General features: G+C 49.2%; 2 protein-coding genes across 2 annotated transcripts; one reads left to right on the forward strand and one right to left on the reverse strand.

Annotated features, from left to right (window-relative positions):
- Positions 1-1,787: 1,787 nt before the first annotated feature.
- On the reverse strand, positions 1,788-4,959 carry LOC149339570 (uncharacterized). Its single transcript, XM_089550946.1, has 2 exons — positions 4,451-4,959; positions 1,788-2,046 (listed from the first exon to the last, which is right to left on the reverse strand). Exons 1-2 carry the CDS (start codon positions 4,957-4,959, stop codon positions 1,812-1,814), a joined length of 744 nt encoding a protein of 247 aa, XP_089407072.1. The 3' UTR covers positions 1,788-1,811.
- A 1,265-nt stretch (positions 4,960-6,224) lies between these two features.
- Positions 6,225-13,078, forward strand: LOC149339571 (uncharacterized). The gene is made up of 2 exons (XM_089550515.1): positions 6,225-6,965; positions 12,856-13,078. The coding sequence occupies exons 1-2, from the start codon at positions 6,557-6,559 to the stop codon at positions 12,951-12,953; spliced, it is 507 nt and encodes a 168-aa protein (XP_089406641.1). The 5' UTR covers positions 6,225-6,556; the 3' UTR covers positions 12,954-13,078.
- The last annotated feature ends 3,163 nt before the right edge of the window (positions 13,079-16,241 follow it).

The raw sequence follows: 16,241 nt of genomic DNA on the forward strand, positions 1-16,241 counted from the left end.
AAGGCGAAATTGCACAGGCTCCGTGTACTGCGCGATATCAGTGTACGTTAAAGAACCCAATATGATCTAAGTTTTACGGAGCCCTCCACTGCGGCGTCCCTTATGGCCTGAGTCGCATTGGGATGTTAAATCCCGTAAAACAAAAACCATTCTTAGTATGTCTATATACCTGGTCAGACCGATCTCCTGTTCCCATACTGGGCTGAGCCTGAAACTATATTTCGCTTTCTCCTCATATGTTCCTGCTTCACTTCTTTAAGAAGGCGATTGCTAGAAATTCTAATCCAAAAACTTGTGTTGTGATTGTCTTCTGTGGTTGTTGTTTCACTCAGCGCTTCTGTGATTGAACTGATCAATGAGAATGTTCCAGTTGTTGTTAACTCAACAACAGACGGCGCAGTACGCTCCATCATTCAAATTTTCTTCTCGAATCCAAACCTATTCCATCATGATTTTTTCCTTCGTTCCAAACATTATTTCCCCTTTTTGCACATTCAATAATCTCTGCCACAGACGTAAATTTGATCCTTTTATTTTTCTTTTAAGTAATTTATTCTGCATTGAATCTTTAAAAAAATCTGAAGCCCACCGCCTGGGTTTTGGTCAGTTCTGTTTGTGCGTACGCGCCCTTATGTTTCCAAGATAACAGCAACAACTGCGTAGCCTCACAGAGAGCCAACGGCACACACAGTTGCGCTAAGATATTCTGCTCCGGGAAAGGTCGTATGCGAAAGGCGATGATTTCAGCCACCTGTAGCTAAAAACCGTGCTGCAGAATGTTTATCGATTGAAGCATGGTATGACGGTACTATTAAGGTTATAATACGTGCTGCATACGTGCACACTCCTCAACACTTAAGTTTATTAAAGAATTTAATTATGCTAGTCCTAACGAAGCCTTCTATGGACTCTGAAGAGCTTATAAAAGGCTACGAAGTTCGGGGACTATCAATGAAAAACGCATTTTGGGAGCTCCGCAAGATGCATACGCTTTTTATTCGCGGCTGCCATAAAATGTACAAAATTACTGCCGGAATTCCTTATCATTGTCAGAAACAGTTGGCAGCACTCTAGAAAACAGGAAGGTGAGGCCAAGGCTATCAACATCATATGGCGGGCTAGGCTAGTTAACCTGGGAACAGCTGTCCGTGGTTATTGTAGTATAGGGCGCACATCCTTGACGCGTGGAGGTGCGTCGCAATAGTCTTTTTTCCTCCCTTTCTCCTTTCCGCAGCATCTCACCACTCACTTTAATACACGGGTAAATATCCTTTCTCAGTTGCGTAATGTTCGCTTCTAGTGGACAGGAGATGGCGCTGGTCGGCGAAGTACAGAATATCCGGCGGGGTGCCTCATTACAAGCACACCTGGTGGTGACGATTGGCCATAAAAGCTCGCCTTGAGCCATGCTCAAAATCAGTGTCGCCGACTTCCACGCAAACGGTTGAAATTTGCCAGCGTTAGCACAACCATCGCAGAGATGTCGTTTCTGCGGGCACAAGTGCTCGCATATATGCTTCGCCTTTGAGATTCCCGCCTGCTAGTTTGTCTGCTTCCTTGCAATTGGCTGGTGGCGTCACGGCTACTTTTTTCTTCGGCTTCAACTTTCACCACTTTATATTAGCTGCTGCTTCGTCGTAGAGAATGTCTCGCTCTGGCAATCGCAGATGTGGGTACGGATGCAAAGCGGGGAACGGCCTCAAACAAGATTATGGTAAGTAGCATATGTATAGAATGAGAAGGAGACTTCTTTGTTTCCTAATCTTTTTTTTCTAATTTGCGCATACAACGTAGTGTTGCAGCTGATCTGTCTAGAATACGTAGACGTGGCTGTTCTTAGAGGCGTTCGTTCTCCAATAGGAGCTCGGTGGCGCCGCGAGCGCCGTGTTGTTGCTCGCCGCCTCCGTGTTGCCGGTCTCGTTGCAGGGTCCCGCTCCACAGGAGGAGACGATCACGGTGGAAGCAACGATCACGAACAGGAAGCAGATCGAAAAGACGGCGATTGCCACCTGGCTCAGGGGCTCGTCGAGGGAGTAGGAGGAGGTGCTGCAACGATTAAGGAGACAGAATGGGAAGCCCTCATGCGCAGGACTTTGTAACATCGGGCTGCACTGGATTAATGCGGAAATGTGTACTGAAATGGTGTGCAATGCTGTTTACAACGATATGAGTTACTAGTACGCATCCCGCTGCAGCTTGGTTTCGGTTACGTCATGGAAAACGTAATCACAGCCTGCGAATCATGCAGCCTTTGTTGCCATCGGGGGCAGCAAACATGGTGCAGATTGAATATAGGCAACATGCGGTCGGGACGCAGCCCGCAAACACGCTGTACGGAAGCATGCCGCGCTGAGTTAGGTGGATACCTCATAGTGTGTCTTATTCGCTCTGCCGGAGCCACAGAGGGCGTGTCTACGTAGGGGAGCAGGAGCAATTATGATTGTTGTATTCGGACCGCTCAAGGTCTGAAGCTTTTAAATGGACACCGTGGGAACCTCCATCTAATTTTTGCAGTTCGTGAATGTCGATTGATAGAATTTTCTTTTGGATATACTCATGTTCTTCCGGCACCAAAAGACGTATTTATTACGGAGGAAATTGAACTTGAAAAATTTTCCTGCCACTTGACTGAAACTCGTGACAACTACGCCGCGAAGTAATCCCAGATATCCGTTTTTGAAGAAGATGGCGGCTCAATCGAGCCTCTGAGATCTGTGTCCAAAAAACTGTGTCCACCACCCCAGTTTATATGCGAAAACGGCTGGAGAAGGTAAGATATGTACTTAACTTTTCGGTTCGTTCTAGCTTATGAAGGATTTGTTTTTGGTAGTAGCTATAAATTTATGACCAGAACGCGGTATATTATAAATACAAAGAAACCACAATTTCTCCCAGATGTCCATTTAAGGATGGAGGGATCTGCGTAGGATTTGGAGAGGTTTAAGTTGCTGCAATTAGAGAGAATTCGCAGAATGGGCATAATTTGAAAAGAATTCACAACGTTCACGCTGCCTATTACTGTATTTCGCGCCTTACGTAACTAACGTAAGCGTATCATATTTTATTAGAGCAGTGAAATAGTCACCCCAGAGGGAAACCCGGAGTGGAATAAATTATTGAATTACCTACAGCACATTGGGGTTATTTTCTACAGTTTTGTCATTCTTAAGACCCTGTGAACATTCATCACTTATGCAATTTGCCCGATATTTGGTGTCCATAACATTTCGACAATAACGCACTATACTTCATGCTAACCTACAAATTGTCCTATAATGGCGCCATAATGTGAGTTCCCGTGAAAGGCATGTTCTTGCTTATTTTAACTCTAGAGTGAACAATAGACGCCGCAGCTTTTCATAGTTCTAAAGGCAAATGGGGGCTACTGCAAGGAATTTTCCTTCTTTGCAAAATTGAAGTCTCGCACTTTTTGTCGGTCTATTAACGTTCGTTCTACAGCAAAAGACCCGTTCATGGGTGCAAAATATACAGTTGAAATTTGGGAATTCATTTTAGCCATTTGATTCAAACTCGCAATGTTGGTGACGATGTCGAGACATCTGTGGACTTTGTGACCGCTCACTACTAGTAGATGGCATTGTGGCCAAGCCTGAGAGATCCGTGATGGAAAATATATATGCCATCTCTTTATTCGTGGAAGAATGGCAGCAAAAAATGTTGCCTATATTTATTTTTTTTATATTTCTTGCTTATAAAACCTCTCTTCTCGCTGACGGTAGCTTCGTCATTATAAATTCGTCGTCTATCAGTGTAGGCCACCTCGAATGTGTTCTCAGTGTCCCTTTAAAGAAATGCGACATCCCAAACCGTTTCAGTGGACGATAAACTGATGCGGGGCTGTATAATTAAGTTTGCCAATCTCCTCTACATTAAAGGTTTCTTTCGTAATACGTTTTATAATTTACTACACAACTGCCAACGGGATGTTTCTTAAGATTATTATAATTTATTTGGTAATTTAATTGTACAAAAATGGTGAACTTTTTCGTGAACAAGCTCTTTTGCCGCTAGCCAGGGATGTGAGAATTACTGCTTTGCTTTCATTTGCTACACGCCCTGGTGAATCGTTATAATTGAATATTATATGTAATACTTTGCACTTTGTTTTTCTTCGAGGAAAATAAAATTCTACTGAATGTTGAAAACAGTTAGCTTGGCTCAAGATTTCAACGCTGCTTCTCAATATTTGCGCATCACAGTACGCCCTTTTTGCGGCGACCCATAGCACGCTCACTCCGTAGCACAGCGGCACCAATAAAGGTCATTTTTTTTAAGCGCGACATATTTGCATAAGCATCGCTCTAAAAGCTAGATACATGAGTCCTTTGATTTCTGCTTTTTCTTTACAAATGTCTCAACAATGCGCTGCCCCTAAAGCACCTCTCGAAACGCTAATTCGAAGCCGCCATCTCCCTACTCGCCCCCGTACCTCAACTGCGAGGAGACTCTTTTCAGGAACGACTTCTTCTTCGGTTCTCCTTCTTCGTCGACGAGGATATCCACCGATGAAGCCACCGGGCTGGGCGGCGTGACCGTAAGGACTCGCTGCGTCGCATGAATAGGCGTGTCCTCCTCATTGGAACCTTCGCTCAGCGAGCTGGCTGCATCGGCGCCCTTAGTCCCGTTCGGCCGCCATTCTTTCTTGCCCCTGGCAGCGCTCTGCTTCGAGGCGCTGCTGCTCTGGTAGCTGCTGGTCATATCGCGGATGTTGGCTTCCATAAGGTCGGCCTTCACGTCCACATACGGTGCGAACGCTCCGGTGCCCTGGGACGACCGCTTCCCGTTGGTGTCGTCGCCGCCACGGTCGCGGCGAGAGGTGTCGCCTGGGCGCAGCTCCACCTCTCCTTCCGATTCACCGCCCAGCGCATCACCGGCCGTGGAAAGCAAGCGTTTGTTCGTGGTCTTCTTGGTAGTATTCTCCATTGAACGGTTGCTCATCACGCAGGTTGCTTTCTTCGCAGATCGTTGTTGTTGTTGTTATCGAATGGCCCGGAGCGTCGCGTGCGAAGGAGAAACGTCCTCTTCATCACCCTTGATGCGCCACCTGCATGCCAAGCGTGCAGGTATATGCGCAAAACTGCGCAAGAAAATAAACAAGAAACGAATACGCTCTCGCACAGGCCGAAAAGAATTTCTTACACAAAGCAGAAAAAGTCTGGTGGTAGTGGTAGGAGGTGAATGTACTATAATTAAAAATACCATCGGAGACAAAGATATAAATCCCGTATATTCTTCGAAGACCTCCCGGCCCTTCCGTTCTTCTGCTTCACTCTCGCTCATCAGCGGCCGGCGCGAATGTTCGGAGGTTTTCGGATAAGTTCACTTGCATATTTGACCGCAGGTTTGCAGCCGTTCCCACTCGATGTTCGTCTGGATTTGCCGAGAATGAGAGGCAAAAGCATGCCATGCCTAAAACCTGGTCACGTACAGAGCCCGACTCCTGAGGCGCCAGTCGCAACGACTCGGCCGCGCACTAATACACTTTCTAAAGCCTCTAAATCTCCTCGGAGCCCTTGTGTTGTCTGAATGCAAGCTGCCCATGGCTACAAGCTTCGTTAGTCTAGTCCTCTGGGGTACAGTTATTCGTCTTCAGGTGGCGCTCATCCCGTCCCCATCACTTCGCCCGATTCCGCAGTTTGCGCAACAGTATCATTGCGTAAGCACTAATCAGATGAGTGCCAACCCTTAGCAAAATCGTCCGTTGTCTGCTTCCTTGTCTGTTGTTGTGGTTGTTGCCTTTGGAGCAATGGCACATACACATGGTGGGAGATTGGCCTTGGTTTTTTGTCGATCTAATCATGAGCAAAATTCATCCAGACTTATTCGCAGTTGGCCTAGCGCGAGCCCTCCGGCCATCGCCACTGCCCGCTCATCGCATCGCCGTCTTCTACGTAGCACACGGCTGATTCGAATGTGGTAAATATTCTCTGTAGTTCGTTTTCCTGAATATGTACTAACAAACCCAGCTACCATTATTATATTCTTGGGATGACACGTTTTTTTGTTGTTGTTGTTTCTGGGTTATAAGCTACAGCGTTCAATTCTGTCAATAGTGTGGTATTGTATTCTGTAGTTATGTTTGTATAAACTAGGTGGCACTAGGCACGCGCCCTATCTGGTCAGCTGACTCGTACATCTGTATATATATTCATCATGAACTCGCTTCGGCGAGCGCGGCTTCGGCCGCTTATCTGTTGTTTGAGCAGCGTCCGCTCCGGCGGACGCAGTTGTTGCTGCGACGCGCGTCTTTTCTTTCCTCTCTCTCCTTCCTCTGATCTTTTAACTCTCCTCTATCTGCACGTGGCAGCGGTGGTGGCTCGGCTCGAGCCAGTAGGCAGGCCCGTGCAATTTCCTTTTCACCCTTCTCTCAGTCACAACAACAACAACAACAAATAAAGGAGTTGGTCGAAGTACGTGGCGGGTGCTTGACGTGGTGGTGCTCCGGCTGCTCCGGCGCAGTCGGACCGGGCAGTTCCCCAACGGTAAGGGATACAACAGTTGGCGACGAGTGGTGAAGTAACCGAACGCGGAAGCAATGAGCCTGCATCAACCGCCCGAGTTCCTGCCGACGCCCGGGAAGCCCGCCATTCCTTGGACGCAGTGGCACCGCCTTTTCAAGAACTATCTCCTGGCGTCCGGGAGCGACGCTCACCCACCTGCGCGCCGTAAAGCTTTGTTGCTACACTGTTTGGGTGTGGAAGGCCAACGCTTGTACTACGCGTTGCCGGAGGAGAAATCGTCGACGCCGCCTACAGAAGGAAAGGAAGGAAGCGGTACGAGCGACGAGTACGATGCAGCTGTGGCCACGTTGGACGCTTACTTCACTTCTAAAACGAACGTCGTCGTGGAGCGGCATCGGTTCGGACAACGCACCCAACTGCCCGGGGAGACTGCAACAGCGTTCGTCACGGCGTTGCGTGAGCTGGCATTAAGTTGCGACTTCGGTAAGCAGGCTGACGATTTTATTCGTGACCAACTTGTAGCGAAAACGTGCAACCCTGTTCTTCGGGAACGCTTACTGCTTGAAGGCACTTCGCTCACTCTTGAACGTGCACTGGCTATTGCAAACAGTTTCGAAGAAGCCACGAAATACTCACTTGAGCTGCAGTCATCGGCTGCGAGCGTTCAAAAGGTCGAAAAACATCGGACGCCATGCCGCTCAGAAACGCAGTTACCACGTTCGCAGCAGCCAAAGTCCTGTTTCCGTTGCGGGTCTTCAGGGCATCTTGCAGATTCCAAGACGTGCAAGGCGCGGGGTAAAACATGCAGCAAATGTGGCAAACGTGGACATTTTCAGCGTGTCTGTAGAAGCGGCATGCCTGACGAGAGGGCCCTTGCTGTTCGAGAAGTCGACACCTGCAGTGCATCCGGCGATCTCAACGTGTTGCTTCTCGACCGGCAGTGCAAAGGAGGGATACACACAGAAGTCCTCGTACAAGATGTTCCTATACGTTTCCTCGTAGACACGGGTTCTGCTGTCTGCATTCTGTCGAACGCCACGTATTCAAGGTTGAAACGCTTCCCTTTGCAGCCAACATCAGCGTCACTCTACGATTTCTCTCGCCGCAGAATAACCATCGAGGGGTGTTTCACGGCGCCAGTCATCTTCCAGGATCGGCAGGCCGACATTCTCTTCTACGTCGTCAAGGATGGTACTGATTCTCGGCATCGACGCTGTCGAAACGCTGCGTCTGCGCATCAACGGTACGTCATTGCAATGCACCCATATTACGCAAGCGCCAGAAGGCCTTGGCCCCGAACTGTTTTGCCAGTTTTCTGCAAAACCCGTGACACCACCTCTGCAGCCAATTGCATTCCCATCTGCACCATGGCAGAAGCTAGGCATCGATATTGTGGGCCCTTTTTCCGAAGTGCCGGCAGATTACCGTTTTGCCATTACAGCCATCGATTACTACAGCAAGTGGCCTGGGGTTTGTTTCTCAGCAAAAGTGACAACTGCAACAGTCATCTCCTTTCTGCGAAGTATCTTCAGCAGGGAAGGATATCCAGACGAGATTGTGAGTGATCATGGTGCTCAGTTTACAGCCTTGGAGTTTGACAGTTTTCTCAAAGAACGTGGCATCGCTCATACGTATTCGGCAGTCTATCATCCGCAAGCTAACGGGCAGGTAGAGAGGTTTAATCGAGTACTCAAAGAGTACGTTCAAGTCTGCACACAGGAACATCGGCCTTTGAAGGAAGATATCACCGAATACCTTGGAGTCTACCGTTTCACACCGCATGTGACCACAGGAGTGAAGCCTTCCGTCCTTCTTCACGGCCGTCATCCCAGAACAAAACTTGATCTTGTAGGAGCGCCAGGTAACGAGTTTTTTCAAGATCCGCAGGCAGCGATGAAGTCCATCCGCAGCAGAGTAGCACAAAAGCAACAAGCAAGTAAGACTTACACTGACCGTCGACGAGCTGCGAAGCACTCTCAATTAACAACAGGTCAACCGGTGAGAGTCAAGTTACCTGGTCACGTGCCTAAGGGCGCTTTGAGCTACTCAAGTCCACTCACCATTGTGGACCAATGTGGTCAAGATACCTACAAGCTCAATGATGGCCGCACATGGAATCGGAGTCGGCTGGTACCTTGCCCCAAACCAGTTACGCCACCTACAGTTCCGAAAAGTTGTTCGCCTGAAACAGCAAAACCACTTGGCGAACCACAGCAGGAGAACCACGACCCACCTCAGCAGCCATCTGTTCAGACGCCAGTTGGAAGGGACGTTCCAGAACTGAGGCATTCGACGAGACAAAGAAGACCACCAGTGTGGTTTAAAGAGTATCAAAGACATTGAGTGTTGATTCTGTTTTAGAGCGCAGCTCTTTGGCGTCCGTTCCTGGGTTTCGCGTCGTCGTTGTCGTCGGCCTCGTAACCAGCTCCGCCCCCCTTTCATCCCCCCAGCGCTAGCAGCGACCGACTGATAACGACCGACTGATACCGCTGGATGCCGCTGACGCCGCTAGAGAGTCAAGATAACGTGACTGCATAGAACACCGTCGCCGCCATGCAGAAAGAGGAGGAAAGGGTCCCCCCCCCCCCCCCCCCCTCCCTGTTCTTGTGTGGCGGATAGGGTGCTCTTCAGTTGCCGACGCGCCGGTTATTTCACGTAGGCCCCGGCACGTCGACGAATACGTGACCACCTTCCCACGGCTAGACCTGGTTCTTAGCGCTGCGGAAGCGAGGGTATCATATTGTTTGTGTCGGCATCGGCGGCGTTGTCCCTGTACCAACTCCGCAGCTGGGGTTGACTCACTATCGAAAAGGTGAAACAGCTTATTTGCTGCGCTCAAATTTCGCATTAGGAAGTAACGTAATCGTCGGTAATTTTTTTCCAGTGTTAGTTACTAACTGTTTTTGAGGGGGAATAATGTGGTATTGTATTCTGTAGTTATGTTTGTATAAACTAGGTGGCGCTAGGCACGCGCCCTATCTGGTCAGCTCACTCGTACATCTGTATATACATTCATCATGAACTGTGAATAAAGGAGTCGGTCGAAGTACGTGGCGGGTGCTTGACGTGGTGGTGCTCCGGCTGCTCCGGCGCAGTCGGACCGGGCAGTTCCCCAACGGTAAGGGATACAACAAATAGCATTTCATATGTTTGTAGCCTTCAGTTCACTGAAAACTGCTGTACAGCCCAAGGTTTGCGAACATGTAGTACGCGCACGGGCAACAGCGCACGTCCCGCCGTCGCTAGCCGCACGCGAAGAAGAAGGGCCGCAGTGCGCGTGATGCAGACGCTCTGACCAAGCGAAGAAGAAGATCTTCAGGACCAGAGGCGAACACTCGAGCCTGCCCATGGAGACTGCCGACGTCAGGATCAAGGGCGAACGCAACCGGTACCCCAGTGCTCACAGCGGTATCGGTACGGCCGCCGTCTGCGTCGTCATCACGCTCGCCTGCACCGCAATTTTCGTGTGCCTCAGGTGAGGGCAATTCTCTGGGCTGTACTAGCACAGTGCATGCCGCGTAAGGCCAAAAAGGTGTTTGGAATTGTTGAACTTACCCGCCTCTGCAAAGGAACCAATGGGTGCCGACTTGGTCAAATGCATTTTCGCCTAGCGGAACGTGTTTTAGTCTATGCATTAGTGTCCAGAGCCGTCGAGATGGTCCTGAGACTACCTACTCGACATGAGCGCTCAAACGTAGCTTTAGTTCAAGAGTTCTTCGTAAATTACTTGTATCAATGCGACTGCGTTAAGACTCCCGTTCTGCTGGAAATCCGGCGTCGGCGTAGTGAGCGAAATAAGTGGCAGGGTTTGAACGTGGTTAAATCGATTCGTGGTGGGGACTATGTTAACTAGTGCTTTCGCACTGAAAGAAGAGTACCTACATGCTGTCTAGGTCACGGGACATTGTGACATCATCCCTCCCCGCCCATCGTGGCAGGTGGAAGTTAAAATAAGGATTGGTCGCGAGTCAATGTTCGTGGTGAGAAAGCTGGGTCTCACAAGCCCATGGTTGGCTGTGTTTGAAACAGCTACTTGCAGGGAAAGTGGCGCATCGCTCAACTGTTGCACCACAGTGCCAGGTGTGGCATAAAGACTCCCTGCGATCTATGAATGCAAAGTAGAGACTGACCTTGCCTGCGAAGTCAGGCGCAATGGGGACCCCAGGGCGCTGCAGTGACTACCGCGGGACGTCGCGGTAGCTGAGTGGTTATGGTGCTCGGCTGCTGACCCGAAAGTCGCGGGTTCGATCCCGGCCGGGGCGGTTCAATTTCTTTGGAGGAGAAATTCTAGAAGCCCGTGTATAGTGCGATGTCAGTGCACGTTAAAGAACCCCAAGTGGTCGAAATTTCCGGAGGCCTCCACTACGGCGTCTCTCATAGCCTTAGCCGCTTTGGGACGTTAAACCCCATAAACCAAACCAAACCAACTACCGCGGGACGTGGCTTTTTCAAGCACAGCCACCGCTGAGCGTTTTGAGGCCCCGGTTTCTCTTCCCGAGCGACCTTTTGCGGCAAGTCATTCATTTAACTGCCACCTGCCACGGGGGGCAGTTTGCTCACAATCCCGTGGGCATATCGCTACCTGCCATGATGGGGAAGTTATGATGTCACAAGGTCACGTGACCCATTTGGCAGGCGCCACATTCCATCTGCCAGCTCCGGCTGCGATGCTTCAAACGATCGCCAACGCCGACACCGGGCAATTTTTCGGACATGGGGATAGTACGCTCTCGCGTTTAAATATTGTATGTTGATTGTTTCCTTTTTGAACGTTGGTCTGCGCTAAGCACTGCCCGTGTATTAGGCGCCGCGCTTGATCTTGGAGGCAATGTTCCATTTGTTTCTTTCCTTGGAAAATTTCCCTTGTGTTCTGAGGTGTGTGCCTATTTAATTTCTCCCGTTTTACCGGCACATGTTTTCGGACAGTTTCGTGCACTGCGTGTTTAAAGAGCAGCTACGGCCGGCTTGTGCTTGACGTACCTTCGTTAAACATATTTGTAAAAGCGTCATAGTTTAGCGCAAGGTAATACGGAATACCTATATCTTCGGAAAGTCACGAAAAGTTACTGGGTATTCAGTTGTGTCTTTCAATCGCATTAAGCGACTTTGCAGAAATACTGCTTCAGGATCAGACCATTCTGCTACACGGTCTAGTTGCTTAACTTAATCGGAAACAAGAAGGAGATCTACATGCATGAACTAGCGCTCGATGTGATGAGTGTGGGTGGCTCGCCAGTTTGCTTGACCAGAATTTTGGCAGCAAGGATACACACTCAAGAAGACCTAGTTGATCTTCGGCAAGTTAATTTCGCCTCACGCGACAATTAACTATATCGTTTGCAGTGGAATGCATCCATTCAGTGGCCTATAAATGGAACTAATTAAGAAGCTAACGTTTCCGATTCTAACTGCTATCAAGACCACTTCGTGGTGACCAGTGTGTGGAACCAGTGAAAAATAGAAGTCTTTGTTGCTCATTACCACAACACCGCCGCGCCTCGTGCAATGATCGTGGCCTACAATTTCAAGCTAGGGGAGCTACAAGTTCACTATCAGCAATGCTGTTTTGGAGCCATGTTTCGGTGATCACGGTCTCATCTGGTTCATATGTCAGAAGGAAGCTTTCAAACACACCACAGAGGACACCGATGCTGCAACACCGGACGGTTGGCACTCACCTATTAAACGAATTTCCATTCACGCTTTCGTCGAGGACAGTGCATGAGGTCTATGGCGTCATGACAATATTATTGTTGCAATTCTGCGAACGTTCTCTTTCAGTAATGAAAATGAGTCTCACCCAAATTCATTATCATTGGTGGCTAGTCCATTCTCCATCCCTAACGTCTAGACTACCAGCGATGCAGCGTGGTGCGCCTTAGTCACCGCTGGGGCAAGGGATGCCCTATGCAGAGCGCTTCGGTGCTCTATCTGTCTCTACTAAATGGTGTCACTGCATATCACGCGCTGTCATCAAGCTTTTATGGAGCCTCTCCTTCATATAACCAATCGCACCGTTCCATTCTGTCTTTCTCATGTTCTGTATTTTTCATACCCCAGAGTAGTTTTGGCGCCCATCATTCAACGAGGCGTTTACGGCGGCCGGAGCCATTTCTCAAAATTAACTCCCAGAACAGCCACTACTTCTACAACTCCAATTCACCGAGCCTCGCTTATCACTGACATGGTAGTGAAGAAGGGGCTAAATGAGCAGTGGTCGGAGTGGTATACCTGCCAGTAGCATAAATGATTCAGCGCAGTCCGCAGTCATATAGCGCTCACCGCAATGCTACTGAACTCCACACGGGGCTTCTGTTCTGTTGTTCTCATTATGGCGCCCCTTCTAAATCTCTTACCCTGCCCATGAATACAGGTGGAGTGCTAGCAGGAGACCGCCAGAGGTCCTGTGCTCCGGCGCCGCATGCGAGGCCTACGCCCAACTCCTCGGCGACATCACGAACCGGTCGGTGAGCCCCTGCCACGACTTCCACGACTACGTGTGCACGCGCAGGCGGAGCGGCCAACCGGGCTCCGGGAGGGAACACGCGCTGCGGGCCTTCAGGGAGCACGTGGTGGCCGCCGCAGAGGCAGTGGTGCGCAGCGGGGAAGCGTATTCCCCGGCCGCCCTGGCGGTGAGTTCGCCCGAGTCGTTGCTAACCTCAGAGACAGCAGGAAGGGCGGAGGGGGGGGAGGAGGGGGGGGAGGGGATCTGGGAACAAGGCAAAAATCTGAAGTGCTCTGTAACCCCTGGTATACATTCATGTCGCACCAACACGACATCGCTCGCTAGTTATCTTGAAAGGCGGAAAAATAATGTCAACGTGACCACGTTAAAGGTCCAGTTGTCCAGGGATCCAGCGTCAGCGATGTGAGCGAAAAATCACGGCCATAGCTACGGAAAGTTGTCCACAGATAGCGACCTAGGAAGCAGGTGGGCCACCTAGGTCACGTGACCTTGCGGCTTTATCACAACCTGCACACTTGATAGTGAGCACACTGCCCACCGTGGCAGATGGCAGTTAATGACTGGTCGCTCGGGCGGAGCAACATGGGCTACACGAAGCCCACCGCTGGGAGCACCTGCCATCGCAGGACAGTGGCGCATCGCTTAACCGCTGCACAACTGCGTCAGGAGGGATATGAGAACTCCCAGGATTATATGAACATAAAGTAGAGAATGACCTTACGCATATATGAGAATTAACCCATTACGCTGTAACTTCATACCCTTAGGGTGGAGCTCAAGCGTCTCAATTTTTTATATCTCTGCAGTGCTTCTAGGAGGTGCTAGTTCACCCTTTCGCTGCTAGTTTGGCCGCGAGGTGTTATGGCGAATAGTATTTCGTCCAATGTCACGAATCAACACACTCACGCATAAATATGTACACATCCGTCATACATAGCTTCTCTCAGCAGCCGTAGCTACCATCACGAGGTTAAATTTTAATGCGTGTAACTCCCGCTGCTGCACACAAAATTTATGATCTCCGCCACGTAACTGAGCTTCGAAGACGTAATTCGCTTAACCGCCTTGTGCCGTTTTTCTAGTGGATGGAAATATAAAAAAAAGGTGTTGCATATCAGGGTTGTCTTGAGGAAAAACACAGCGCACTCCCAAGACACGGACAAAGAAAGGCAAGACGATACAGCGCTGACTTCAACTGATTATTTTATTGTGGAGCAACATATATATACGTTCGAAAAGTGGGCGGGAAGACATGAGTTCTTTTATCGGTTTAAAAAAATTTTTATGCGAAGCATATTAACGTAGGTTTCGGGCCTTCGCGCGACGCCCGGCGGTGGCCACCATTGACCTTGAAGTGAGATCACATGATGTGACGTCACGTGATGACGTCACACCGGCTGCAGATGGGGCCTCATATCGCGCCGTCGGATGTCGCCCGGCGGAGGCCTCCACGCTTCGGTTCGCGCCGTCGCGCCACCATCGCTGCATCACGTGATATGTGACGTCACGCCAGGGATGAAGCGGCGCGCGCCCGCCGTCGCGTCAGTCTCTTGCCCGCAACCGCGCCAGCGTCTTTGCGCCGGGCGTGTATGCGGTCAAGATGCCTCCAAACGCTAAGGACGTTAATAATAAGAATGCAAAACGAAGGCTGCTTCGCATCCACTGGGCTTAACCTTGATAAGCCTCCAACTTTTTAATGGTCTTTTTGGCCTTTTAGTGCATTTTGTTCACTTGTCATCTCCTAGTGTTTTTTGTCTCTTGTACTGCCTGCTTGCGTCATCCTTTTAAGCGTGATCCGTTTAATTGCCCCTCAACTTGTCTCTTTATCTTGTCTAGTTTTCAGTTTTGTTGCCTCCAAGGGTCACCCTTGCCCTCATGTTATTTTCAATTGCAGTTTGTTATCTTTCGGTCGCGTGCAAACACAGCAGATGTTACTCATGTCTTCCCGCCCACTTTTCGAACGTATATATATGTTGCTCCACAATAAAATAATGAGTTGAAGTCAGCGCTGTATCGTCTTGCCTTTCTTTGTCCGTGTCTTAGGAGTGCGCTGTGTTTTTCCTCAAGATGAACTACCAACTAGCCCGCTCTTCCACCCTTGCAAGCATATCAGAGATTTTAGAATCAATCTGTTCCTTTAAAACTGAAAAATAACTGTCAGTTGTTTCTTGTATACATTATAGAAAATCAGCTGTGCGAAGCAAGCGAACTAGAACAATATACACAACGAACACATGCGCAGAACTGAATACTGATTTGGCGGAAAGACAAGTGAAGCTCCGTGCAAAGGGAGTTCAGTGCAATGGGCAGCACATCGCTCGTGCATTCTAAAGATAGCGGCTGCAGTGTGGGGATGGGAACATTGGTAAACTACCGCACCCGACCATTAGGCTGGACGAAAGCCCACTTGTTTTTATGACTCTGACCTCATGGTCGTGCTTATCCTCTTAACGTGAGTGCTTCTACTGTAACTGCACCTCATTTAGTGTAGGCGCACATCTACTAGCGCGCAAAAGAGAACAGATCTCCCTTATAAGCATGGGATGTGTCATTCCGAAGGAAAGCTGCAACGAAACTAGAAGTGTAGTCTTCAAGGGCATTGCAGCCGTTTAGCAAAAAAAAAAAAAAAACTACGAAAATACCAGATACACTTGTCCAATGTTTAAAAGGGCTACTAGATTCGTAAGAACAGAGTAATTGCTCATTAGTATTCATTCCAGCGCAGTCATACGGCTGAAAATGAGAGCTGTACATCTTTGCTTTGCAGCCGTATGGTTGAATACACCTTTGTTTTGCAGCCGTATGGTTGCGTTTGGGTGAATGCTAATGAATTACTACGCTCTAGTTGCAAAATTGGCTGCACATGTTATTGGCTGTATGGTTTGGTTTGGTATGGTTTAACGTCCCAAAGAGACTCCGGCTATGAGAGACGCCGTAGTGAAGGAAATTTCGACCACCTGTGGTTCTTTAACGTGCACTGACATCGCGCAGTACACCGGCCTCTTGAATTTGGCTTCCATCGAAATTCAACCGCCGTAGCCGGGATCAAACCCGCGTCTTTCAGGCCAGCAGCTGAGTGCCATAATCATTGAGCCACCGCGGCGGCATGCTATTGGCTATCTGTCGTGCCTTAAACACACTATTCTCTGTTTTTAGAAGTTACGCACACTTCCAGCAGTTTCGCTAAGGCATTTCGCTGGAAACAGAATGTGATAGCCTTAACCACACTTTGCACCTATTGCACAAGACAAAGTTTTGTTCATACGCACCAATCACTGCAAGCACCGTTTAAC

This window comes from Amblyomma mixtum, chromosome 6 (assembly GCF_055824585.1).
Source record: "Amblyomma mixtum isolate Tamu chromosome 6, ASM5582458v1, whole genome shotgun sequence".
Lineage (NCBI taxonomy): Eukaryota > Metazoa > Arthropoda > Arachnida > Ixodida > Ixodidae > Amblyomma > Amblyomma mixtum.

Excerpts from the sequence above, each read along its gene's own strand:
- LOC149339570 (XM_089550946.1), bottom strand. The coding sequence starts at position 4,959 with ATGAGCAACCGTTCAATGGAGAATACTACCAAGAAGACCACGAACAAA. Across the intron at positions 2,047-4,450 it reads AGAGTCTCCTCGCAGTTGAG|CACCTCCTCCTACTCCCTCG; the intron begins GTACGGGGGCGA and ends TAATCGTTGCAG.
- LOC149339571 (XM_089550515.1), top strand. The coding sequence starts at position 6,557 with ATGAGCCTGCATCAACCGCCCGAGTTCCTGCCGACGCCCGGGAAGCCC. Across the intron at positions 6,966-12,855 it reads GGCATTAAGTTGCGACTTCG|GTGGAGTGCTAGCAGGAGAC; the intron begins GTAAGCAGGCTG and ends CCATGAATACAG.